Source organism: Syngnathus typhle, linkage group LG3, assembly GCF_033458585.1.
Source record: "Syngnathus typhle isolate RoL2023-S1 ecotype Sweden linkage group LG3, RoL_Styp_1.0, whole genome shotgun sequence".
Taxonomy (NCBI): domain Eukaryota; kingdom Metazoa; phylum Chordata; class Actinopteri; order Syngnathiformes; family Syngnathidae; genus Syngnathus; species Syngnathus typhle.
The window spans coordinates 12,278,762-12,306,512 of record NC_083740.1 but is presented as its reverse complement, the minus strand read 5'-3'; the positions used below and the strand labels follow the sequence as shown (position 1 = coordinate 12,306,512).

At 38.3% G+C, this 27,751-nt stretch overlaps 2 protein-coding genes across 2 annotated transcripts in view; one reads left to right on the top strand and one right to left on the bottom strand.

Moving 5' to 3' along the window:
- Window positions 1-779: 779 nt before the first annotated feature.
- On the top strand, window positions 780-15,290 carry LOC133151463 (neuronal acetylcholine receptor subunit alpha-7-like). The gene is made up of 10 exons (XM_061274524.1): window positions 780-849; window positions 4,106-4,245; window positions 7,573-7,617; window positions 9,591-9,700; window positions 10,454-10,533; window positions 10,666-10,833; window positions 11,761-11,955; window positions 12,706-12,792; window positions 14,086-14,195; window positions 14,315-15,290. Exons 1-10 carry the CDS (start codon window positions 780-782, stop codon window positions 14,894-14,896), a joined length of 1,587 nt encoding a protein of 528 aa, XP_061130508.1. The 3' UTR covers window positions 14,897-15,290.
- Window positions 15,291-16,430: 1,140 nt separating this feature from the next.
- Window positions 16,431-27,751, bottom strand: part of dnah6 (dynein, axonemal, heavy chain 6) — a 39,365-nt gene continuing 28,044 nt past the window's right edge. Inside the window, exons 61-80 of the mRNA XM_061273836.1 lie at window positions 27,615-27,682; window positions 27,302-27,482; window positions 26,332-26,511; window positions 25,982-26,215; window positions 24,065-24,200; window positions 23,802-23,974; window positions 22,918-23,108; window positions 22,073-22,233; window positions 21,772-21,860; window positions 21,397-21,543; window positions 21,171-21,309; window positions 20,533-20,652; window positions 19,910-20,031; window positions 19,517-19,646; window positions 19,255-19,382; window positions 18,822-19,007; window positions 18,190-18,262; window positions 17,774-17,925; window positions 16,728-16,950; window positions 16,431-16,636 (exon numbers count right to left, since the gene is read on the bottom strand). Of these exons, the coding sequence (XP_061129820.1) occupies window positions 16,533-16,636; window positions 16,728-16,950; window positions 17,774-17,925; window positions 18,190-18,262; window positions 18,822-19,007; window positions 19,255-19,382; window positions 19,517-19,646; window positions 19,910-20,031; window positions 20,533-20,652; window positions 21,171-21,309; window positions 21,397-21,543; window positions 21,772-21,860; window positions 22,073-22,233; window positions 22,918-23,108; window positions 23,802-23,974; window positions 24,065-24,200; window positions 25,982-26,215; window positions 26,332-26,511; window positions 27,302-27,482; window positions 27,615-27,682 (2,937 nt within the window). The 3' untranslated portion in view covers window positions 16,431-16,532. The remainder of the gene's footprint in view (window positions 16,637-16,727; window positions 16,951-17,773; window positions 17,926-18,189; window positions 18,263-18,821; window positions 19,008-19,254; window positions 19,383-19,516; window positions 19,647-19,909; window positions 20,032-20,532; window positions 20,653-21,170; window positions 21,310-21,396; window positions 21,544-21,771; window positions 21,861-22,072; window positions 22,234-22,917; window positions 23,109-23,801; window positions 23,975-24,064; window positions 24,201-25,981; window positions 26,216-26,331; window positions 26,512-27,301; window positions 27,483-27,614; window positions 27,683-27,751) is intronic.

Below are 27,751 nucleotides of genomic sequence, written 5' to 3'. Positions count from 1 at the left end.
TCCCCCAATTTCTCACTGAATATTGCACACATCTTTCAAGAATGTGTGTTGCGGGTCGCAATAAACGTGTACCATTTGGTTATAATCCAAATTAAGATTATGATGGAGGTCTACATTCTCCTGAGTGCCTTTTACTTTGTTGCAGGTGTCACCGCCTAAGTGAAGATACTTAATCAAACATTTGTGGACCTTTTATGCATATTGGGTGATACGTTCTCATTAGTAGAACTGAAACATTTTGGCAGAGCGCTGTGCACAACCAGTATGGATCAACAAATTCATCAATTGATCCATATATAAGGCGCTCTGCATTATAAGGCACACTGTGTTTTTTTGAGTAAATTTTAAGTTTTTAAGTGTGCCTAATAGTGCGAAAAATACGGTATTCATACATTGTGTTACATTTTTGTTTGGTGCTGTGCTGAAAGATATTCCGAATGTAAAATGGGTGCCTTGGCTCAATAAAAGTTGGGAGACATTGTTTTCGAAGAAGAGCACTCATCATCTTGGACAAAGTTTGGAGTTGACCGAAGCAGGCAGGTGGCTGTCCAAGCCCGCATAATAGCAAATTGGTGTTTTGTGTAGGTCTTCTATGTTTGTTTTCAGCGAGAGAGACAGAGAGCGGTGGAAGCAGGGAGGGAGGGAGTGAAGGGGAGAGAGAGAGAGATAGAGAGAGAGAGAGAGAAATGGAGAGAGTGAGAGAGCGAGAGCAATCTGATGAAGCTTTCCAAGTTTGACACCTTCTGTGGGCTAAAAAGGAGACCAACAATATTGCTGTGATGGAGTCACGGAGGACCAGAAAATCAATACTGCTAGGATTTTACCTCTGGGTGACTTTGAGCTTTCGAGGTAGGTTGCTGAATGACTCCTACTTTTTTTAGTTTGCCCAAATAACCATACATTTAAGCGTTTTTTTTCATGACATTTGATTATGACCATCAATGACGCAGGCACATATTCCCAGATGTGACTGTCTAATATTCCAGCATGTGGAGGAATTCTATCACATCACTACAGAAGAACATATTGCTGCGTGCCTGGAGTGCAAGTGTAGGTCAGTGTGCTTGTGTCAGTCTTGCTCTTTAGACCAACAACATCTGGCTCAGAAAAAAAAAAGGAGGGCATACCAGCAATGATGCACAAAGCCCATTAGGACTGTTCATCCCCTCAGCGTAATCCGCAGTCAAAATTAAATACATGATTAGTAGAGCAGAAACGCCATCAGATGAAGTTAAAGCGCTTTAACACGTTTGAGTCCATGGTTTACAATACTAGGGATATTTGACACCTTTGTACTACCACGTAACACACCGTTTTTTATCTTTCATTTTGTTTAATTATTTTTTAAATCTTTCTTATTAAATGCATTAGGGTTAATTAAGTGTTATGTTAAAACAGGTTCTATTGAGTAAATTGCATGACTTTTGAGCGGACGGTCATTATTTTTAATAAAATTATAACATTATACCACATCTAGTTGTTTTCTATTTTCGATACTACTTGCCCAAGGGTGGACGGGAATCCTAGCTGACCTTGGGCTGAGGTACACCCTGGACAGATCACAAATAAAATATAGTTTTTAGACATTAACAATAGATTTAAAAAAAAAATACAGTGGTATCTTATTCAGTGGTGTTCGAGTCACACTGCACTACCCAAACCTATTAATGTACTTGGAACATAAACTCACTGGAAACTTCAATAGCTGCTCAGTTGCTGTAAACTTTCATATAAATTATCTTGGTTGCAATGGCATTAATCCTTTGCGTTTTCCAATATAGTTTTGCCTTTATTGCCCTCTGGTGTGTCCAGTTTGGACATTTTTCAGTAACTTATAGTCCCGCTTAAGGGCTTTTCTTAAACAGTCCCTCATAACGGGAAGTCAGTGTTGCTGCAAGGGACAAGCTGTTAGGGGCCTGCCTTCGTCTGGCACTGGAAAGCCACAATATGGTGCAGACATTCAGGGGAAACCCACTTTAAGTCTTTGGCGTGACATCAAATTTTCTGGGAAGAAAAAAAATGTGTATGTAGTCTTAGCAAATGTTAGATGTTTGCTTGTTTTCAACTTTTTGCACTGTTATTCTTGAAGTCTCAATAAATTAAATTTTGGTTCTGTGGCCATCAACACACTTTCCCTGTTTAGCGTCACTGGTGCCCTTTGCTTCATGAGAGAATAGACATTGAAAGGTGTGAAATACGTCCACTATACGGTAACGGAGTAAGTGTAACAGAATTTGCAAGTGTTGCAAGATATAAGAATGTCACGCTACACATGGAAAAGAAAACAGCTGAAGTTTGAGGATCTGTTGTAATAATGTCATTCTTGCTATTCTGACGTAAGGAATGGATTTGAGGCTGACCTTTGGTTTTTTTTTTGGTACTTTTATTTTATTATCTGTCCATCTGCCTCGTCAGGCATCATTTATCCATTGGCTCACGTTTTAGAAATGTTTTCCCCATGTTTGAAAGTGTCTCCACTGAACAATTTCTAGCTGTACCATTTCTGTTGTAATTGTGAGACTAAAAGGGAACATATTATAGAACAATAATGTTTTAATTGCTTTTATACACCACTCTGGAGTGTCTGCCAATACATAATTTCTAAATATGTGTCTGAGCGCATTGTTTTGAATTTACTTCTATCGAGAGAAAACAGTGCAAGTAATTTACATGATAACACCCCCGCCCCTCCCTTTACATACACCCATAAAAAGAAAAAGCAAATTTCTGCAGATATGACTTAGCAGCTAGGCAGAGAATGGATGCCTCAATTTTCATCGACATCTTTATTACAGTCAAAAACGTTGGGACTAATTTACTAAGGTTTGTGTGACAGAAACAGGCACAAACTATGTAGATTGTTTAATCCAAGCAAGTGTAGACCAGGCAAACTCAGAATTGTATTTATCAAGTTGGCAAAACAAGTTTGCAGTTCATTTAGTATGTTTTAGAAGGTGTTTAGAAGGGATTGATTTAACACAGGCAATGCGATTTATTGACTAAAGCAAAACAAACTCCTTTCAAGTCTGCAATTTCTTTCATCTGCAAATGTTTTGGAGTTGGTACTGGGTTCTCCCAATCCAGTTTTTTGGGGTGCGCCTTCCTCAATTTTAAACAGGATAAGCAAGTAGAGTCAATTGCCACACTTAAACAAACTAGCAATAAACAAGGCTTCTATGCAGTTGCTGGCTACCACAAATTTGTCAGCGTAGTATAGATTTCTTTCTCTAATTCAAAAATATTTGTTTGACTTCCTACTGTGCCTTCTGAGTTCTCCAAAACGCCCCCCGCCTGGAAAATAATAATCATAATTTGTATGCTTTAAATGATCTACAATACAACAGGGTGGATATTAAATGGACAAAGTAGCTTGTACGTGCCACTTTTATCTAATCAAATGCACTATAATTGAAACATTCTGCTTGGGGACGCAGCAGACATCCCGACTCACTGAGAAGTTTTTATGAATTACCTGCAGGCCATCTGTTTGCGAGACAGGCTGCCCAAGGACATTCTTTATTGTTGCTGTGTACCTCGGTTAAAAAGAGATGTGATTTGTTCTTTGCTGTTGACCATTCAGCACACGTTTGCATCTATCATTATGGTGATAAAGGCCGCATCTGGAATAATCATTCAGAGAGTATTTTCTTATTTGCATAGCTGAATCAAGTTCATGTTTTAAGTAGGAATAAACTACTAGGGTGTTCTTGTTAATGAAGACTGGGCTAAGATTACTTAGATGAGAAAATCATTTTGTTTTGAAACGAGTGAACTGTTTTGGGAGACAACGTTGTAGCTTGTGTGCCGAACTCCTAAGAGTGCTTTGCCAAATATTTTAGAATTTCCAACACCATGAAAGAGGCCCTCTTCTCAAATTCTTATTGTTTTTTGCTTGCTGATGATGAATTTACATTTTTCTAAATTACCATTGAGAAATGTAGCCCGGTCAGTCCAAGTCTTGCTTTTGCCCTCAGTCACCTCAGACAGGCAATTCAGAACAGGAGAAGTGGCATAGAAAATGGATTATTGTGCATTTGACTTATCATTGCATTCATAATGTTTCAAATTACATTATATTCATCAAGTTCTTTGCTGTTGCACACAGGCTGCCATGGTGGAATATATCAGAGGAAGTTGTACCGGGATTTGATGGTCAACTATAATCGACTGGAACGACCAGTCCAAAACGACTCTACACCCATCGTAGTGGAACTTGGTCTCACTTTGCTACAGATCATTGATGTGGTGAGCGTGTATTCCGTTTGACTAAGTGCGAGCAGAAGGTATCATTTTTTCTAGATACTTGGATAGACATCAATATAGTAAATTGGAACCTCTCACGTTAACCTCACTGTCCAATTGATTCCATTTAAATTTGTAGTCAGTCAATATAGTCACTTGCAGAGGTCAAGCGGGATGATTCGATATTTTGATATTTTTACGCATCTTTAGAAGTGCATTATTCTGGAAAATCTTGTTTGAAGAGATATTTGACTTTCGAGATTCCATTGTGTCAGTCTTGTGTATGTACTTAACTGATTAGTCATATGCTCATTTTACAGGAAATAAAAACTGTGAATCCACACATTTCAAAACCCAATCTAATTAGAATATTCATCTTTGCCTATTTTTGGCTTCTCATTTATTTACCTGCCACTGACCTTTTCTACTTTGCTCACTGATGTTTTAAATGTTTCCCACAAAAGAGTCCACTAATTGCATTCTGGCTGAGACGAAAGGTAAAATCGATAGCGCTCTCTTGGTTAGACGTGTTACTGTTGTGTGCTAGGCTGTTTTCTTTTTTGTTTTTATTATTATTATTATATATAAAACACAGTTGTGTAGATGGATTGCATTTAGTCATTTTACTTAAAAATCTTAATAAACTGGAGAGATTAGCTCACCACACAGAACTAAATCAAAACAAAAAAGACAAATGCTACATTTACATTATGTTACAAGCATCCACAGCAATTATATTGCAGGCCACCATGGACAAAACTGTAGTGATGTGAGACAGCGAGTGGGGACGGGATGGGCAAATGCTGATTGTCATTGACTCTGGGTCAGATTTTTAGATTGTCAAAACATCTGCCACTGGATTGATTCCAATGGAACGAATGCGATAAAACGTGACAGAATTTTTACGTGGTCTGGAGATGGCCAGCACATGTATTGGCCTCTCCTGGTGTCCGGTGTTTGATGGGCATAATACAGTGTGCTCCATTCTACTAGTCTGGAAAGGGGTTTATGTTCCCTCCATGGCAGGGCCATTTGACCAAAACACAGTGCACCATAGGATTTGGGTTGTTTTTCCCAAACTCAAAGGCTTTATAAACTGTGTAGGCCAAAGAAAATCAAAAACACTGCATGCAACATGTTTCTTCATTTCTTACTTTATCTGCTCCTTCACATCAAAGCTCCCTTCCGCCTTGCACATGGATGCCCTTTTGGAGAATTTTCCGTGACATCTTAATTAGTGTAATGGCTCAGCTCTCCTTACCTGATCTGTTCTAAATCTGGCAAATGTGAATGCCTGGGTTTTGGTTTCCCTCAAGCCTCACATTTTTTGTTATCAAAGAAAAACATCTTGACTTGCTATTGAAAGTGGGTGTTTTGTTGGAAATCGTTGTTGTAATACTGTATAGGATTCTTCCATTTGTCTATTATTCATACGGATTCCATGAGAGCCCATAAAACACAATTTTAGGGTTCTATGCACTGATAAAGTGTCTCCTCTTCTAACCCTAACCTACATGTTGCAAAGATTATATAACGGTATAAAAGCCCAAAGCATAAGAACTCTAAGCATTGCTTAAAATAAACAAAATAACAAACAAAGAATACATCCAAGTACCAACCAGCAAAGCAGATGTTTGAGTCATTTTGGTCTGTATTAATTTTAATCCGTTTTAAAAACTAATTCTAGGTGAGTCGGTGTGGTATGAATACTCATTGAAACAATATTTTTACACATTTCTACGCATTCGAATTTCTAACATTAACACATTTTTAAGAACTGGCGCCAACCCATATTAGCCATTCCTAAATATATAAGTGGGAATTTAATAATTGTGAGGTTGGCAGTGATGTATAATGAGCCACTGATTACTTAATATGACTTAGATTTGCGTACAGTATCATAAGGCCAAATCATCTTTTTTTTCCGAGTGTGTGTGTGGGGGGCGAGGGGTAGTTGCTAAATGTCCCTAAGTTGGCAACACCACAGACAAATGTTTTGTCACTCTTGTTTGATACTTGACTTGTATTAATGTCTATGTGTGCACATAAAATAAAATCACAACTTTCAGAATAAAAGCACGACATATTTTAGGTGTTATTTTGACTTCATGCGGGTGGGCCAGATGTGGGAGTCATATTTTGCACAGGTCTAATCCAACAGCTCATTCTGTTAGTGGATATGTTGCGTGTGATCCTCGAAGGTTGTGACCTTTTAGTGTGCTAGAATGTGTGTTTACGTGTGCTAGATTGTGTGTTTACGCTCGCAAACAGATTCTGCGTGCTGTTTGGAACAAGTGTAAAAGTAGTGAGAACCGCTGTATTTGAAAGACGGTTTTACGTGTTTGGTAGCTCTGCTGGTATTCACCATAAAATCTTTGGAGAGGATCACGACCAAAAAATAAAGTTTGAAGGGATGGAGTTGGAAGTGTTACTGAGTTAGCAAACAAACATGGGCTAGTAAAATTACATTGCATGTGCTAAAAATAATCAGTTTGCATCTGCTCCTTTCACACAAAACATGAACTGCACGGCAATTATGCTTGTTTGGCAGACGTATTTCTGTGTGCGGCCACCTTTTTCCAAAAGAAATCAAGTTTGCTCCTATTTTTGCATGCAAAAAACACTACTAAGTCAGGCCCGAAGCGTCTACGTGATAATCTACTTTTTCTTTGTATGTAGTCGGAAATAACAAGATGAATTAATGCTTTCTGAAAAGTTGTGAATAATATATTTTGAGCATGCGTGTGTGTGTTTTGTTCAATGTTGGTGCGTGTTTGTGTATGTGTGTGTGTGTGTGTGCTATGGCCCATGATTCATCCATCTGGTCTGAAGCCAGCCACTGGCTTTATCACAAGTTATGGACAGACTTGGCAGGATGATCATGCAAGTGCTCACCCAGACTCACAGTAGCTCACAGTGAAATCTGTGTTCTTTTAATTGGCCCTCAAATCTTCTGCTAATATGTTTATTGGACCACTATACTAAAATACGAAATCCATTTCTGGAATCTCAATGACATCTCAACTAATACATGACATTTGAGTATTGTGTCAGTATAATTGTCCACTTATGCTTTGTCGGTTAAAATATTGCTAGAATAAGACATATACTCTACATATACGTACTATTTAAATCATGGCTAAAAAAGAAGCTGTCATTGTCATTCAGTCAGCACAGGGTCATACACTGCAGGTTGCCTGTCTTCATTTCATGTCTTTTTAGTCAGATATAAAAGTTTTTAGTTTTTTTTATTTTCTCTCGGTATGCAGAACATTTTTCTTTATCTCTAGCAAACATCGACTTCTCTGACACGCCATCTTTCTCTTACAGGATGAGAAGAACCAAGTTTTGATCACAAACGCGTGGCTTCAGCTGGTATGTATCCACTTTGAGTATGTTTATGTGATCATTGCACATTTACTGTCAATTTGTTTTTATTGAGAAGATTTTGCCATTTAAGTTAGCTTTTTCTGAAAAGCATTCATGTCAGAAATTGTTTCAAGGCAAAAAGACATCTGATTTAAAGCAGTAAACTTCAACCATTTGTTTTGAAACATTGATTACTAAAATGTAGCCAATATTAATCCATTTCAATCACTCACCTGGGTCTCCTGCAACAACTGACAAATTCAAACAAAAATCTGAGGCATAACATTAAATTGAGTCTCTTACAAATAAAATCTCAGGGCTATTCTAGTCAACTATTCTATTAATGTAAATTTAGCATTTAATGCCAAAGCTGTATCAAAGGAGAACGTTGTTGAATTTCAAATTATAAATTTATTGTTTTTAAACGTGCTTGTGTGATGCATTGCAATATTTCATGAATGAATTACGATATTTTATAAACAGACAGACAGACAAATAGACAGACAAATAGATAGATAGATAGATAGATAGATAGATAGATAGATAGATAGATAGATAGATAGATAGATAGATAGATAGATAGATAGATAGATAGATAGATAGATAGATAGATAGATAGATAGATAGATAGATAGATAGATAGATAGATAGATAGATAGATAGATAGATAAATAAATAAATAGCCTATTTAAATATGGGACTAACTGTAGAAAGAATCTGATTAGTGATCTTTTTATTACAGGACTTTATACAGTATTTTTTTAAGGATTTTATTATCTCCTTTTCTTGTTTATTTTTTGTACTTTTTGCTGCACTTATTTAAACAGGACCAGACCAGATGTAGGGAAACAAATATAAGAGTACCTTGTAATGTTAGTTGAAAATAAAACGAGACCAGTTTTACCAAAAGTCACTGTTATCAAATAAACGGTATCTTTTATTATAGCATTCACAATGGTTAATGTAACCATTTTGAAACCTGACAAACAAGCAAACATTCACATGCAAATTCACACCAAGGGGCAATCTATCATCCTCAATAAACCTATGTATAGTATGTTTTTGGAAAGTGGTAGGAAACTGGAACACCTAGTGAAAACCTTTTCAAGCATTGAGAGAACGTGCACATCCAAAGAATGCGCTGCACACTTCAATTTCAGTAGCATGCACATATTTAACAGAAGACTTTGTGAGGGACATCTTAGTAGTTAGTTAATTGTTAATGTGACATCAAACTCATCAGGAAGGTACAACATCCTTTTTGTCCCCACCCTCCATTAGACTTGCACATTAAGAATGTCACATTCTACATCCAATTTGTCTGAGTCAGCTGCTGACTGGCTTGCATGTAATGAATGATTCAACTATTCGGGAAGCCACCTCCTTAACAGGGCATCCACGCAGGAGTAATGTCTAGAAATGATTTAATTTCTAATGTGCCCCAATCCTAGATACATGGAAACCTCTGTTATAGAATGAACAATATTTTGGATGAAAAATTACCTTACTTCATGCATTATTTTTGGTTCACAGTCTCTGAATATCCGCGAACGATTCAGTTGTGTTTTGCCCTGCACCACTTAAACATTATTGGCTCCGTGCATCACACATTACAGGTATCTTTGTTTTTTTACATCTAAATTAGCCCCCACTATTGCTGGAAAAACAAAAGTGGAACGATAGTGGCACGAAATACATTTTGGCATATTTTCCGGCCAAGAGAAAACCCACGCAGGCACGGGGAGAACATGCAAACTCCACACAGGGAGGGCGGGAGGTGGAATCGAACCCGCACCCTCCGAACTGTGAGGCGGACGTGCTAACCAATGCACCTACGTGCCATCCGCATATCAACGTTTAAGTCCAAAAGCAAAACAAAAAAAACATGATTGCTATGCCAGTCTTGTCCATAGCTGTTCCTGACTACACTTCGTTTACTTGGAAATACCTTTGTCTGTTTGTCTCTGTTTTTTTTCTAGCAGTGGACAGACGTGTACCTTACATGGGATACAGAAAGTTACCCTGGTGTTCAAAACCTGCGATTCCCTTCTGATTTGATATGGACTCCAGACATTCTCCTCTACAACAGGTTGGGGTTTTAAATGACTACATTTCAAACACTTTTGATGCATTTTTGTAGGCTACCACACCTCTGCAAACTACAATGTCAATAACAAGCATATTTGATATTGAGACACAAACGTGATATGCAAATATTTAAAGGTGGTCTGGGACGCCTCCCGGTCTGAATGCAAACAAACCATTCTTGTTATTGCCACTGACTCCATTGTTTGCCATCATTTGTCAAGGGAGAGTGTTTAAGTTAGATGCATCACTCGTATTCAGCCCACTTAGACTGTCTACCTGTCAGATACAAGCATTCAAAGCATCTCTATTATGAAAGGGAGAGGACAACATGCTAGAAAGAGATGCTAAATGGAAGAATGGATTCAGATGGATGAGATTCCTACCTTCAGCATAATTTCTGTGACATGTATATGCTTGATATGGATGAATTGAACAGATTTGAGCTTTCTCAAAAGGGTGATACCAATCATTAAACCAAGTTATAGCCGTAACTGCATTCAACAAGAAAAGACATATAAAAAAGATGATCCATACTAATTACTGCGGAAACAGTGGAAGGTTAGTGCGTGTGTGTACAGAGATATGCATGAATAAAGGTAACTTCCAAAAGTAGAATTTGAAAACGTCATTAAAACAAATCAGGGCCAGAAGGTGCAAATACATTTGAAATTCATCAACATCAATGTTGAATATTTTTAGTAATGGGAGCAAATTCCGCACGAATGCTAGTAATTGTTCCGAAACTTCTTTGCAGTGCCGATGAAAGGTTTGATGCAACTTTCCATACAAATGTACTGGTCAATGCTTCAGGTTCCTGTCAGTATATCCCACCAGGTGAGATAATTCCACTGATGACCTTTTCATGTAAATCCATACATGTCATTGTGCTATTTTGTTCTTGTTATATGGTAACATATTCACTTTTTTGAGTTTTCCTTTTCTTTATGGTAAAATAATACTGTCCAGGCATCTTGAAGAGTACCTGCTACATCGATGTTCGGTGGTTCCCATTTGATGTACAGAAGTGTGACCTAAAATTTGGCTCCTGGACACATAACGGTTGGTTGCTTGACCTCCAGATGATGGATGTGGACATCTCCACCTACATACCCAATGGCGAGTGGGATCTTGTTGGTAAGACAATAAAAATATGCCCTGCTTGTGGTTCTTTTGTGATGGCGGCTACATCATGACAGCTGGCACTAATGGTGATTTTGAAATTTGTTTTGAGGCAAACATATTAGAGAGATTTAGTCGGGTAAAGAGGAAGCTGACAAAAGGGCTTCCATTATAATGATCAGCATAACCTACTTAACGATATTTGAAATTCTGAGGCAAATTGCATCATGGATTATTACTTGATTGCAGAAAGCATAAAACCTGACGGTTGTGAAGTTAAAAGGTAGCACAGCCTGCCACAGGAGTTGTTGAGACACGTGTCCCAGGCCGCATTTAAGACTACATAACAAAAACAAGGCTACCGCCTCCCCAAAATGCACACTGCAAGGACTAAGAAGGACTAAGTAGACTAAGAAGCGGGCAGGCAGAATTCTCTTGGGTTCTTCCCACTTTGCACAACACTTTGTTTTGACTTTTTACACTGCAAAACTGCATACCGACATGATCTGACATCTCAACAGCAATGTTCTCCCTTCTACTGTTTTAAATAATTGACTCATAAGTTCACCTTGACACTCTGCCAGACTTCTTTTGTATGTGTTTTGTAGCATTGCCACTAGACATAATTTAGCACATTATAATTATATTTATCATTCCAGCATTGTCACTTTGAATAAATCTGCACACTTCTGATGCTGATCAGACTCAGAGTATAATGCTGCTGTCAAAAGAATAAAATGAACAAATGCCCTCTGTTTTATTGCTAGACTATTGCTTCTCTCCCTTTAGCAAACAATAATATGAGACTTAAAAATACTATCCCATCCATCCATTCAGAGAAAAACAATTCAAATGTTTGAGCATGTGTGTGTGTTTGTGCAACTAAGACATCATTATTCCAAATGGAAAATTCCAAAAACCTTCATTTGTCATAACTTGTAGGTGTGCCAGCCAAGCGGAATGAGCTCTACTACGACTGTTGCAAAGAACCGTACCCTGATGTGACATTCACTGTCACCATGCGCCGTAGAACACTTTACTATGGCCTCAACTTGCTTATCCCATGTGTGCTCATCTCTGGTCTGGCCCTGCTGGTTTTCCTGCTGCCTGCAGACTCCGGAGAGAAGATTTCACTGGGTGCGACTAAAAACACACACAAAAACTCATTCAGTCAACACAGCAATAATGTTCCAATTCAACAGGGAACACAAAACTTGACTTATGCATCATGAATCATGCTTCGTTATCATTGTGGTCCTGTTGTTAACGCAGGTTTTCTATAGTACAATAGTGTTTGTAAATATTTTACAACAAGTATTATTTAAACAAATACTTAACCTTCCAAGTTTCACAATGGTGACTCATGTTTAAATATACTTCAGTAAGCTCAAAAATAAGGCAGTACATTACATAGTACATAACTAGAAGCAGTGGAGCCAAATAAATACTGACAAAATCAAGAAAATAGACTGTTAGGAATCAATGAATTCATGGGACACAGAATTTGGGTTAATAATGTAGGTCAGCGCTTCTGATTATTGTTACATGTTTAGACCTGGAAAGCCTTGTTGACCCTGATTGCGCCCCTCTTGCACGCCTCTGATATAAGCTGATACTGAGAGTATGGCAATATATTTGCATTTCCACCTAATCATATGACTCAAGAAAATAATAAAAGATCAGGTATGAAAATAATTATAAAAATACAGAATGTTTTCGAAACGTCCCTCAGTAAGTGAAACACATTTAGAGTAAAGAAGAATTTCCTTGTGGGCAACTATTACAAAATAAATCTGCTATTCTTGTCACTCTTTACTCTTTGGAAAAACTCTCAACTTTCTGGATCCCAGTAAGAAATGTAATTTCTCTCTTTTTTTTTTTACCCAGGAATCACTGTGCTGCTGTCTCTAACTGTGTTCATGTTACTGGTGGCAGAGATAATGCCTGCTACATCAGACTCTGTTCCCCTGATTGGTAAGCCGTGCTTCCATTTGACAATTATCTTTAGCAAAAAAATACGCTGCAGTAAAACAAAAACAAGATTGACCAAACTAATTTATATTTGATTTAAAAGATCTGAAAAGCATAGCACATGTACGTCACAGATTTTTCCTTGTATTTTATTTTATCGGACCGTCACGCAAAGCACTTGTTTAACAGTGATCCTAGTTATAGCAAGTAATTTTAACCAATTTTGCCCTCTACAATTTCCACAGTCATAACATACTAAATCTCAGTTCAGGAAGTTTTTGTTTCTTATATGTCCTGTCCACAACATGAAATAGAAGCTAAAAATTGAATTTCCCTTTGAAATAGTTTGGATCAGGGCGTATTTACAATAACATTGTTGCTAAAATGTCTCAGAACTTTTGCTGTAGATGTTACTGTCAAACCATTTCTAACAACTGAATGCAACATCTGTGGTGATTTAAATTGTTTATGAAGCCACAACAAAAAGATGTCACGTGAATTTGCTTTTACACAATGGTGTCACTAAAGCATCTAGCCCAATGGCAAACTTGTACTGACATTTGTGCCGATGTAAACTAGAAGCCAAATTTAAAAACGGTACACTCTACTTTATTGAGGAACACGTTCGCAAAGGAAAGGCAGGAAGTTACCTGAACTCTTTGCGACACAGAACAAAATGTTTCCATCAACAGCCATGTATGGTGTTCTTTGTGTCATAGAAATTTTAACAACATTTAAACATTTAGTTTTTACAGATGGTCACATCTGTTTAATGCTAAATACACTTAACAACTGTTAGGGATTTTTTTTTTAAACCTCCAGATAGTTTTAACTTCACTGAGGAGCTACATTGGACATTTAAGAATAATTAAAAGCTTTCACCTATATGTAAAGCGATGTGTCATGAGATGAGAGAAAACAACAGATGTTCTGCATTGTTTTGTAGCTCAGTGGGAATAAAAAATCCATTAGCACTCCCCCTCGGTGTAAGAGCCGACATCTTAATGCATCGCAAGTAGAGCTGAACTGATAGCTTTAAAACAATAAAAAATGCACCACTTTGATAGAGTTTTGCATTTTTATTTTGCCACAAAAATGTATTCTTTTGGTTGGCAATTTTTCTCAATGACACCAAGTGACTGTAAACAATGGAAATGTATAGGTAAATTGAATTTGTTTTGTAATGTCCAAAATGGTGAAGTGCATTTGATTTCTCATCTCTGATTGATTTAAAGTATTTTAATATGAACTTTATATTTTCACCTGTGTTTTTCCGTTCCATTTCAACTTTTTCAGCTCAGTACTTTGCCAGCACAATGATGATCGTAGGCTTATCCGTGGTGGTGACAGTTCTAGTTCTCCAGTTCCACCACCATGACCCCCAAGGAGGGCAGATGCCAAAATGGGTAGGTGAAGATTGTTGACTGGTTTGCGACATGGTGCTACAGGGCATGTAAACTGATAGAAACCTCGGTAATGTGTGTACCTGTTTTATGTCCCGATTTTTTCTCATCTTCTCATTCAGGTCCGACTCATTCTCCTCAACTGGTGCGCTTGGTTCCTACGCATGAAGAAACCTGGAGAGGAAAGAAAAAGTCAATCAGTTTGCCCTGCTTATGTGTATCCACACCCTCCTCCTCACCACACCAGCACCAACAGCATTCAGATGAGCACCATACCTTGCCAGAGCTCCACCCAGTCACCTAACACCAATGGCAACATTAACCTGCACCTCGGATATCATTCCATGGGAACAGACAACCCTTCTTTCCCACCAAGCACTGATCCGACTGTGCTAATGTGCGGCAGCAGCGGAGGCAGCGACAGACATCTCACTGGTTCTGCCATCTACCCAGAGCAAACACGGACTTTGCTGCTGGAACAACTCCCGGAAATGTCTCGGATCCTGGAGGAAGTGCAGTATATCGCCAGGCGCTTCCGAGACCAAGATGAGGGCCAGGCCATTTGCAGCGAGTGGAAGTTTGCAGCGGCGGTGGTGGATCGCTTATGCCTGGTGGCCTTTTCGCTCTTCTCTATCATCTGCACTTTTACCATCCTCATGTCGGCTCCCAATTTCATTGAGGCGGTGTCCAAAGACTTCACATGAAGCGGATTGTTACTCTATGAACAGGAAAGAGAGGAAAAATGCTGCCATTGCTTAAATATTCAGAAACTGCCCAACATGCTTCCAACACCTGGAAACCTATAGACCTACAAGTGTCTCTGACATAAAGTATTTCTGTTCAGACATACCTGTTTTTGTTTATTTGCTGTAATGTGGAAACTTAAAAGAGCACAATCTTACTTTATCTCAATTTATTTAGCACCACCAATACAGAGTTTTGCAGTCACCATACACTACTTACCTTTTTACTTTGAAACATTGAATATTTATTGTAACTTCTTGTTTTATAATATTCTATTAGGGTTTGATATTATAGTAAATTCATTCACAAATACACTCTCATCACATTAACATAAAGGGGTTTGACACTTCAGCATTTTTAAGGTTTATATTATTATCTTTTTGTATTTTTGTGAGTTATCATCATTATAATTGTCATTAGACAACTGAAAAAAACATTTCAGTTTGTTTCATTGCACAGAGTCCTAATTTAATTTTTGGAGTCACTCGATATCCATTGATGTTTATTTTAAACCACATTCTCCTCTCATTCTATTAAATCCTGCATGTTGGAAGCAAACAAGGGGTATATTGATCCATGGAAATTTTAACATAAGTAATATATGTATCACTGTGAAAAGAGTTTCCTTTTTTGGCCGTCTGGGTTCTCCCTTAGAAATTGGGTGAGAAGCTTGGTCAGAGGGCTCAGGAGGGGCTCAGAGAAGAGCTGCTGCTCCTCAGCATCGAGAGGAGACAAATGAGGCTTACGGGGATCTAATCAGATTGGTGAGGTCTTCCCGGCTTGTACCACCGGGAGGAAGCCACGGGGAAGACCCAGAACATACTGGAGAGATTATGTCTCCCTGTTGGCCGGGGAGCACCTCTGGAGTAGTGCTGGATGAGAGGGAAGTCGAGGCTTCCCTGTTTAAGCTGCTGCCCCTGCGACCTGACCGCAAATAAATGGAAAAAGATAGATAGATGGTAGAAATAAAGATGTGTGTGTGTGCCTATGTAAGTGTGTACGCCTATATGACAAAGATTGTGTTTGTCAGCTCTCTGCCATAGCACTGAGGTGGAAGCACACATCCAATGTGTTTGCACAGCATGCCCTAAGCGACACAAATAGGAAGCTGCTGCACATGGAGGTTGTGGCAGAAGCATTTCCTAATTTGATGATCAGCACTTCGTACAGCACTTCTGCTTGTTAGCAAGAAAAACTTGCTCGTCTACTTAGTAAGCTTGCTTTACCCATGTATTGTATGCTTTATGGAACCCAACATCTATTTTTTCCTCATTTCCTGAGGCAAAACATATTACTCTAAATCTTGCATACATAAATCAAGCATATATATCTTTGGATAGCTTGAGTATACTAATTCAGTGTGTGGGGAAAGGATCTGGATGTACGGCTCATAAGCATTTACTTGAAAAGTACGTCTTCAACTGAAAACTGTTTTTGGATCATTCATACCTTTACCTGGTACCGAAATGAACATCAATGAAAGAGAGACAATGATTGAAATCTATGACTGAAACCACTATATTGTGGTATTTCTTACATTTCTTATATTTATTTAACACTCAGAAAATGTGTCCCTAAATTAGGAGAAAAAAAAACTCAGTCATTCAGTTGGCACAACAGAGCAGATGCTTTGGATATCCAATAGTCGCTTGATTTGTTTGATGGAAGCATTACAGTCACAACAAAATTAGTTGAGTGTCCTAGAAAAAGAGAAAAGTGAAGAATGGAAATAAATCAATTTTGACGTGTACTTCAGGCATTACATGTGAGGAACTTGTATGAAGTATGCACCTGTGGTGGAAAGAGTTCCTGCCCTAGCTGAGGTCTTGTACAGTGGCGCATGGTAGAGCTCAAGCTCGGGCTCGTAGTTCTGTTGTGGCTCAAAGTGCACCACTGGAAGAATGCCATTCATCACTCGAGGTAATGAATCCTCAATCACCATGTTGTCATCATCCCAGCGACTCGCATCCATGAACATGCCATGTACAAGCACGCCGTTCTCAGGCGTTGGCAACTGCATCCACAAATAAGAAACATTGGTAATTGTGCTGTATTTGGAACTCATTCAATAATGCATTCAGAAAATTGCGTAGTGGCAAAACCAGGAGCCTCCAAATAACTTTTTTTAGTCAAATCTCTACACAAGACATTGATATTTAATTCTGCTCTGCTCACAGATTTTCCACATATTGCAGATATGTCCAGAATGTATCACCCACCATGAACTGGGATTTACGTAAATGTCTGTGCTTACTTAACAGGGTGATTCTGGAACGCATTTCCCGCGAAAAATGAGGGATCACTGTATACTTGAGTGAAAGTAGGAAACTATTGAAGCTCTGAGTGGTGAGTAATCTTTTTTTTTTTTTTTTTCAAATCAGCATGGCCAGTAAATACATAAAATATATTGAAATACCCTACCCATTAATTTAATACTTTTAATCAACAACGTATGTTATTGAATATGCTAATAAATTGTAATGTAGTGTAAAAAATGACTCACTTTAACAAAAGTTATTTTCTCTGAAATACTTTTAATCAAGTATTTCATTCAGATATTTTATAGAAGAATGATTTTTACGTCCCCCCAAAAACAAATACAGTAATTTTTGGACTATAAACTGCATCCGAATATAAAACGCACCAGATAAAATTAGTGGAAAATCTAGTTTTGTCCATGTATAAGGCACACTTTACTATAAACCGCAGAGAATATGCACAAATTATACAATATCATAAAAATCATAATAAAGCCGCGCGACTATAAGGCGCAGGTTTCAAAGCTTGTGCAAAAGTAGCGTTTTATAATCTGGAAAATATGGTAATTTAAAATGTACCTCCAAATCCATGGGGAGTTCAGAATTGCTGTTCAGATTGCGTAGAGCCTCGGCCACAGCGGTCTGGTCCCTGTACACAGGGACCACGTTGAAGCGGAAGTTCAGCTCATCGATGGGCAAATTGTACTGTCGGGCGTGATTCTGCAGGACTGCTACATGTCAACAGTTAGGAGAGAACATTCGTGTTAGCTTGAAAAGTGTCTTTCCATTAAACACTCTTTTGTTGGCCTTAGAATACTCTTCAGTCTTTATGAATACTTTTTAAACTGTATTTATTTTTACAAACGCAACACTTATAGCATCAATAACCATACCACAACGAATATATTCTGTCAGTTTTGAGATTTGCCTTACTATCATGGACATGGTATATTAAAGCATTTAAAGGAAATGTTTTTAGTGTAGCAGTGGCATACCAGTTAGAAAGCCCTGAGGGAAGAAGAATCCAGATATCCAAAAAGATTTGGGGTGGCCCCGTGTGATCCAAGTCTAAGAGGAGTTAAAAATAGATAAATTAACTTGTTTTCAAATGACTCATGTAATGTTCTCAATATGAACCAGTATATCTACCTGCATATGAAAGAAACCGAGAGTAATTTAATTGGCACAGAGTTTGTGTAAAATGTCTAGTGTCGAATGATCTTCTTCTTTGGATCTTCCATTTAAATATTTGTGTAAAAAGAAAGCGACGTTTTCAAATGTGAGACTGTGTCCCCAGCCTACCGACCTAAAACAGCTGGGACAGGCTCCAGCATGCCCGCGACCCTTGCGAGGGTAAGCGGTTTGGAAAATTGATCATTTTTCTGTCCCAAAAAAGAGACAGGAACACATTAGTCCTGAAGCATCTGATCTGGGAAGTGGAGGTTTGCGGATACAAGACTGCTTGGGGACCAAGACGACAAGTGTTTGGCTGCTGTCAATTTTGATAAAATGACTCCTGCCACAGAATGCAGTGTTCATAGGTGTTGAGAATGTGTGTGTGTATAATGCTTGTAACAAAACACAAGCGTTAGAATATACTCTCTGGGAATCAAGATATAAAAATAACCTCAACAAAGTAGATCCTGAGGTACAGGTCTTTGACCCAGGAAGCCAAGCCTTTTAGAGATGGGTAGGATGCATTGGACCATTGGGCAGGAACATTGTTGTTAACAAAGCTCGTGTATATCCGGTCCATCTCCTCGGACATCACCACTAGACCTCCAATGGCCTTCTGCAAAGTTACGAGAGACACCTGGAAACACCAAAAATGTCTAAGTATTTGATCGAATTTACATTACATGTATCGGTAATTAATTTCCTTAATTCCTACAACTTTTCCAAATTCCTTCATCAATTAAAGCATATCCCTCCAATTTATGAACTGCTGCTCCATAAGCAAAAATAGAGATGCAAATCAAATGAAGTTAATTACATTTTGGGTAATTAATTTGCCACTTTCAAACTATTCCTGAAAAAAAAAAAATCCTTTTCATCCTCACCCTGAGTAAGCGGACCAATTTAGTGAATCTGTCGGCCTCCTGGCCCAACACAGTAGTTAGGGAGTTGACACGACCGTTATTGTCTCTGTCGAAAAGAGACTCAAGCCCCACATCCATGTCAAGGCGCTCTTGAAAAACACACAAAAACATATCAGACATGTACTGTGTTCGTGGAAACACAACTCTGCCTTAATAATGCATTTTAAAGCATTTTCTAACCATTACAGAAAAATACAAATTGGCAAACAATGTGTCTTTGTACCAGGTAGCTTAGCAAGTATAGCGTCGGCAAGTTCGCACACAATCTCGTCATTGCTTTTGCCTCCGAGTTGGGCTGAAGAGCGAGGATTAACATCCAGAATGGTGTTGATCAGAATCATGGTTTCTCGGCGCTGTGGAGACAAACACATTTACAGTACAGGGAGGAGGCAATTGAGCAAAAGTTGTTTATAGTTTATCTTTTAATTTAACGTACATTTCAATTACAGATGGAAAATTCTGTTTTGAATGTGCCCATTTGCTCTTGCTCTTTGATTTTCGAATTAGTATGACTGTTTATTTGGAATTCCATTAAACACAACAAGTATACTAAATTAACTAATGGATATGTACATGTATCCTTTGTTTTAGTCCTTTGTTTTTTTTAGCTCCATACCTGGAAGGCCAGGTTAGCATTTTCATGCATGCCAAAGACCTCAGGATCATCAATGATGGGAAGATTCTCAATGTACTCTATATATAAATCCATTGAGTCCAATGCAGGGGCATAGTAGATACCTAATGAGCAGGAGAAATTATTAAAACAGAGGAGCATACAGTTGTGTTTAAAATAATAGCAGTTCAACATGACAAAATCGGTCCCCGTTTTGGTATAAATTGTACTGCTTTATGGCAAAATCATTCAACAGTAGGTTGCGTAGAGTCATAGATTATCAACAGACCATCATACCGCATCATCATCAGAAATACGTGTTATCAAGTGCGAGAAGTTAGTTAACGCCATGGAAACTGTGGTTGGATAAACACCTACCCAATATTAATTTTTCGTTGTGATCTGTAGTGTCATTTTAAAAAATCAATACATATTTTCAAGGTTAGATTTTGAATATAATGTCCATCTTTTATGATGCATTGAAATAAACAATACTATAAGGATTTTGAGCTTTACTCACATTTTTAAACACACTGATATTATTTCAAACACAACTGAATAATTTATATGCACATAATTTTAGTAAGTGTGAACAGTCACAGGCCAAATGGATTTTTAAGAAGTACCTGATGCAGAGAAGGTGTAGCACGGGCCTAGAGTTTTAGGAGAAAAGAATCCTTTTAGGACTGTCCTGAGGCAGCGTTGGTCCCAGACATCTGTCACTCTGCCTCCATATGTAATCTCACCTGGGAACACACATTGACATTTGACCAGTTTGCTTCTTCTTGCTCAATATGGATCATGAGGAGGATCATGTTGGATTATTTTGACATGATTCCTTTGGTGCATGTAGAATATTAGCATATTTATGAATTCATCCAATCTCTGTGCCACTTATCCTAACGGGGACGAGAACTATACCCTGGACTGGTCGCCAGTCAATAATGTGGAGAGACAGACATTAACATTCATGTCACTGAATGGAACCTCAGTCAATGCTGTGCAGTGAGTGAACAACAACATCAGTGACTTATTTCATTATTATAAAACATTAATTATAATTACCTTGATATAGTTTCATTCATTAAATTATTGTTTATTTTATTTATTTATTAAGGTCATATACTGACTGGTGGATCAGGTGGACACAGTTATGTGAAAAGAAATCCAACAATTATCACATTGCAGCAATTAAGTTGGATATTTCAGAGTCAAACCTTTGAAACAGTCCAAGTGAAGCAGTCATGTATTAGAGTTCACCTACTCGTGATGTATGTGAGAGCATCCCAGGGAACAGTGGTACTTTGGCAGTAGAGGTTCAGGTTGAGCAGAGCACACTCCCTGTCACTGTCACTGAACTCATAAGGAATGTTCCAACCAAGAGGACCAAACTTTTTGCGCTCCTGAAGTGCATATGAACGAGGTCAACTTTTGACGGTATACAACAGAGAGCAAAATACGAAAATACAGCATCATTGCTGTTTTTGAACCTGAATGACTGCATGGAAAAAGCAGATTCCAAAGACCATCTTCTTCCAGTCCAGCCCCAGCAAGTGGTCTTCAAAGAAATCGTTAGAAATTTCGGTAAAGGCCCGACGAATGTTGGCCCGCAGACCTTTAGGAGGTTCATTTGTCACCTTGAAGAATAAAACACAAGCAAACAGTATCAATAATTACATAATAAATATTTGTTTCCTAATAATTCTTTGTTTTGTCTTATCATTACAATGCAACCATAAAGAAAGAGACAATATGCAGTAGGCATAAGTGGCAACTATTAACACTCTTAAATCTAAATGGGATTAAGTTATTGTATTCCACTTTAATTTCCTCTCTAATACACTTAATATTCAAGTAATGTTTACCTTGACAGAGTTTTGTAGCACTGTAACTGGAAAAACTTTGGTAGGCATGGAACTGAGAAATAAACGGAAGTGCTCATGGATTGACGTGTCTGTGGAGTAAAAGAATGCCTCACTCAACATACACAACATACACCACGAGAAAAATAAAATAAGTCTGCCAAGAGTTTTGATATTTTATCCCATGGCTAAGAGAAGTAAAAGGAAAGAGGGTGAATGTTACATACATAGCCACATGGTATAAGAGAGCAAGTCAAAATAATATCAGTTGAAGAGGGTGTGTGTGATAGTGTGTTACACAAACCGGGCTCAGCAAAGGTCTTAATGATCTCCTCCATAGCGAGCATCCAAGAGACTGCTAAATGACAGTTTTGCAGGAAAACCCAGCCTCCATCTTCTAATGCTGATTTAATCATTTTCTCTGCTATTGGCCCCTGTCCTTGACCCAATGAAATGGACTCAACCCTGATAGTTAGAGAAAAAATATTACTTTAATACATGGTTGTATATACTGTATATTACTTTAAAATAATCTTTATTGTATCACATCCTGAAAACCCTGTAAAGTAATTTTCGTGACTGGTTTTACATGCAGAAAAGCCCACCACAGTTGACACAGAAATAAATAATTTGACTTAATAATAAATGAAAAGGCAATTAAAATTTAACATTTATTTTGAATTGTGGTTCAACAGAATTATTTAAAAAAACGAACTCTTGAAATACGCCTGGACAAAAATGATGGTACCCCTGGAAAACGTTACAACTATACGACTATAAGGTATGTTCAACCGAGGTGTGTCTTCAAACTTGTAACCTGCCAGTCGGCCAATTAAAAGGGTAGCAAGTAGTCAATGTGCCGTTTAGTGACATGGTAAGAGAAGTCACAAGACTGTGCCACACTCAACATGGACCAAAGTGAAGGAGTTGTCTCAGGAGATTCGAAAGAAAATAATTAACAAGAATAACAGCAACAAGACAAAGACTATCAGGCCATCTCCAAGTAGCTTGGTGTTTATCTTACACAGCATTTTCTACATGGACATTAATGTTTGCATTTAAGTGTAATGCAGCAGACAAATGAATGACATTGTTACTCGTGAGAGTCACATGGAAGATCTACTTACACCACCTTGTACATGATTTTACCTTTCAAGACAACCCCTATCTTTTGCAAAACGTTGGAAGGCACCCATAGGGTCTGATCCGGTGCTGAGGATGAAAACCAGCGGCGTAGATGGGGACATGCCATTATACAGATTAGCCAAATCAATTGGAGGGTTTTCCACAAACTGCTTTCCCAAGCTGACAATTACAAATTCTGTCGCTGCAAAAACAACCTGGACAAGGAAGAACGATACAAATTACACAATATTTAATCTTGAGCGTCCAATTATCAACTGGATAAAGATGATAGCTAGTGTGGATGAAACTCAAGATACTGCAGTCCATTCAGTGGTTGACAAATAAAACTTAATTGTGTGCAACAACAGAAATTGACTGAGCAGAACAAAACAGCTTTCAGATAAGCCTCGTCTTGTTCTTGTAATCAACAGTTTTTATTGTTGCTAAGGATGGTACATTTTGAGGATCATTAAGACCACACATACAGAATACGGTTTACATTTCTCAAGGCTGTTTTGAAAGTCTCATAGTAGTGGAAGATAAAAAGTAGGTACTTTGAAAAGCTGATTGTGTCATTCGAAGGGCCGAAACATCTCTTCAGTGACACTAGACATGAATTACACTTTACGATACTGTCACAATTATTACGAATGGGCGAGTACCAATGCCAACCTGATTTCAACATATTGGTAGATTGAAAGGAAATTTGTGATATTGTGATCACACATTGTGATATATACTTCTTTGTTACTGTTTTTGTGGGGGACATTTTATGTATCAAAAGTTCAAGTGATATTGGTACTTGGTATCAGTATCCGTGACAATTGAGAACTCAAACTGTCGTAACGGTCGTAAAGAAAGTGAAGTAAAATGTCCCTAATAATTATATACTGATGATTCTAACCTACCTTCTCTTCCACGAAGCTCTTGATAAGAACTAACTTCTGAAAAGAAGTCAGTCTTTCATTCCAATGGCCTCGGATTCCACCTTTTTGGTTTCCCTCTTCTGATGTATCAAGAGGGGGCAACTCTGAGACATAGCCCTCCCAATTTTCTGGATTAAAAGATGTCTCAAAACTTCCTAAATATAGGTCAAAGGGACTAGTTAAGACTGAAAATCGTTTCATACGAAAGAAACATAGTACTGATCAGAGATGGGGTGCAACTTTACCGAGCTGAACACGGATGTGTGTAGCAATGATTTCTTTGGAGATGCCCTTGAAGCATGGCAGTGAATCCTCCAATTCACAACTTGTCTCCCAATAATACTCACTTAGCCATGGGACATCTGGTTGCTCTGGATATTCCTATGAGATATGAAACCAGGGATAATTAGATTGTCTGACTATCAATATCCACATACATAAATACCACCTATATCGCAGAAGAAGTGACGTTGCTGGATGTACGTAGAAGACAATGGCACACAGAAGTGAGAAACAGAAGAGGAAATACACTATTAGGATGATAATAAAGTCACCGGTCACCCCGTCTCCCCAGACCAGTTATTGTTGACTAATATGAGCATACGAATGCAATACTTCCACTCGGAGGCCACAATTATTGTGTCCAAACCGGTCCATCAAGTCAAGAGTACATTTTACAAGCTTCTCTGTGGTTCTCCTCACGTAGATGATGGGTTTCATTAGAGACCAAATGACCATGGAAATGCACCCTTTTAGAATTCTAGGGGTGCCCACAGAAGCTTTTACTCGCAGAGGGACTTTTGATCATTCATGAAAGATTCTCCAACCAGCAGAATAGTTAGCACTTGTGACTGACATCAAATCAATGTATTTGTAAATTCAAATTCCCTCTAGTGCTCCTTATTATCATAGCAAATCTATTTGTTGTGTTAGAGAAGTCTGAGCAGGATTGACAAGAGGCATATATCTACAAAATCAAAAGGCACCATGTGAAACATCACTTCAACGACACAAAAAGGAGCAAGGCCATAAAGGCCATATCCGAGAACACAAAGATCACATCCAGTAGGGGAGAAGGATGAGTCGAATGAGTTTGATTCCCAGTTTGACAGAGAACAAAGTCAGAAAATGCCACGCCCATTCCCACAAGGTCAGATTCTGCTTGCATGATGTCAATTGCACCAAAACTACAGGACCAAATGGCATGGCAGGACAGGTGCATGATTTTAACTGAACATCCAAAAGATATAGTTTTAGACTTTTGGAAGTCTGATCAGCAAATAATTTCCCTCATGAGCAGGAAAGCATCAGTGTGAGTCAGTGGGTTCCTCTGAGATTAATGCAAACATTGTCACAAGACTGTGCCAGTAACATAAACAGTGTCCAAATTTCGAAAACAAGATGCCAGTCATTTTCTACTGTTGCGCAATTGAGAGAGTGTAGTCATACTGTACTGTGCGGTTGTGTGGTTCTCCAACTGCATGAATGCTTGGGAGGAACGCATCCAGCGGCTCACTAAAACAGCTGGGAAGATCATCGGCACAGAGCTCCAATACCATCTCTACCTCCCCATGCCTGCAGTGTTCTAATCTAATCTACAAACTAATCTATCTTTAGCTCTAGGATTCCAGGAAAACTGAGTCACATTTCAGTTAATCTCTCTAAAACAGGAAATTGTATTTAGAAAATCTGAAAAGCTTTAATTTTATTTCCTTATGTGAGTATATTACATCGATTGGAATTAGGAGTGGATTTTTGATTATAAAACCCAAATATTATTCTTCCTCCTTACAGGTTTGCCGTAAATCTGCAGCCAACAAAGCAGCCAAGGCAGAGAAGGTAAATGTTGTTTTGTGACAAATAAAAACTTAATTAAAGCATCAGCGTGGGAAGATATAAAGATTTCTTGTTATTGAGAGAATTTGGAAAAAAACTAGTTTTATTTTCTTCTCTTTGTGAGAATGAATACATGGGAACCAAATTAGATGAAAATCTTTTCCTCTATCGCTGCACACTCCACAGAATGCCTTAATTTATTTTCCTCACTGGCCTTTTGTTCTTGTCACAGATAACACATGACAGGATTCAACATATTTATTTTACCCTAAAATTGCAGGAGGTTTTTCAACAAGCTATTTTAAGTGTAATGCTTCCAAGCTCACCTTTTCCATGCCTGCAGTCGACCTAATGAAATTCTGCCACTCCGCCTCTGAGATTTCACCACGGTGCTTCAGGATCTCAACACACAACATGAAGCTGTAGATGAGTTTGTGCTGCTCGAACAGGCCCCGGGAAACATTGATGTAGGAGTTGAGTAAGATTTGGTCCAGTAGGATCTGGAGACGCTCCTCCAACACGTCACTTTTTTCAGATGTCTCAATGGTGGTGTTGAAGAGCTGCAATTGGCCGGATAAAAAGACAAATATTTTATACAATATTTATGTGGTCCTCATGATATATCAATCCCATTTTTTCCATGGCTTTAATATACAGCAAATGCAGTCTTTCTCACTTGTTTAAAGTACTTGAGTGAGAACTGGTACATTGGGTCAATCTCAGAGAGGCTGGCAACGACAAAGAACAGGACTGAGCCTCGGGTGGCTACAGATCTGTAACCCTCTCTTGCATTATTAATCATGAGCTCGGTGGCCTCTGCCTCCTCCAGTCGTTGTTTTATAGCTGCTGATGTCACCTGAACATGATTGAAAAACATTGAAAAAATTGTGGATTAGAATAATATCACAGTAACATTGAAGATTTGGAGAAGCACGCACATGCGCACATACATGCTACATTGAAACGTGTGGCTAATTCTTCTATATCTGCGACTTCAAAATTTGGGTTTGGCATCAAAAAAAGAGTTTGACAAAAGATCGACCACCCACCCACCCAATCCACCCAATCCACCCAATCCACCCAATCCACCCAATCCACCCAATCCACCCAATCCATCCATCCATCCATCCATCCATCCATCCATCCATCCATCCATCCATCCATCCATCCATCCATCCATCCATCCATCCATCCATCCATCCATCCATCCATCCATCCATCCATCCATCCATCCATCCATCCATCCATCCATCCATCCATCCATCCATCCATCCATCCATCCATCCATCCATCCATCCATCCATCCATCCATCCATCCATCCATCTTCTGTGCTGCTTGTCCCCATGGGGGTCTTGGGCGTGCTGGAGTCAATTTCAGATTTTATTTGGCTTTATTCAGAATTTGAAACAAACATTTTCAGCACCGTTAGAAATACAACAGCTAGGCAAACCAAATGAAATCAAATCAAATCCAAATGTTTTCAGTCGACAAACAAAATTAGAATATGCCTTCACTCCTTTGGGAGGGAAATGAAATTGTGGAATAGATTCAGAAATTCTAAATTGGAATTAATCTAATAAATCGATGTCAGATTAAACACCAAAGTAGTTAATTATATATTTTCTCAAACTCAGGTTTACTTTACCTTTGATTCCTGGAGAGTGGTAACAAGCTCCTCATTGTCAAGTATATTTCCCTCAGAAGTGAAGAGAAGCTTCAGAATGCGATCTTCAATGTCTTTCAACTGGATCCTGTCATTATTGATACGTACAACCAGATCGTTTCGCTGCTCTTCCAGGTGTGGACTTTCCAGGCATACCACATCGCTGAGAAGAGAATGGATGGAGGAGATAAAATATTTGGCAGAATGTGATGGAATACACTGCTTTACTGTTTATTAAAACAAAATACAGCTGGAAGCTTTATTTTTTTCTAATGTTAGTGTAATAGTGCAATACCCAAGCAGTTGGTCCTCTAAACCAGACTTAGTCACAGTGAAGTTAATAATTGTGACTTTGATACACACCTGAAAGGTAAATGCGTACATATTAAAACAATAACTCAACAACAAAAACATTGTCAGACACATTGCTCA

Bases quoted from the DNA above. Each gene is read 5' to 3' on its own strand.
- LOC133151463 (XM_061274524.1), top strand. From the start codon at position 780: ATGGAGTCACGGAGGACCAGAAAATCAATACTGCTAGGATTTTACCTC. The intron at 12,793-14,085 runs GTAAGCCGTGCT...CAACTTTTTCAG, and splicing joins AGACTCTGTTCCCCTGATTG to CTCAGTACTTTGCCAGCACA. The intron at 14,196-14,314 runs GTAGGTGAAGAT...CTTCTCATTCAG, and splicing joins GAGGGCAGATGCCAAAATGG to GTCCGACTCATTCTCCTCAA.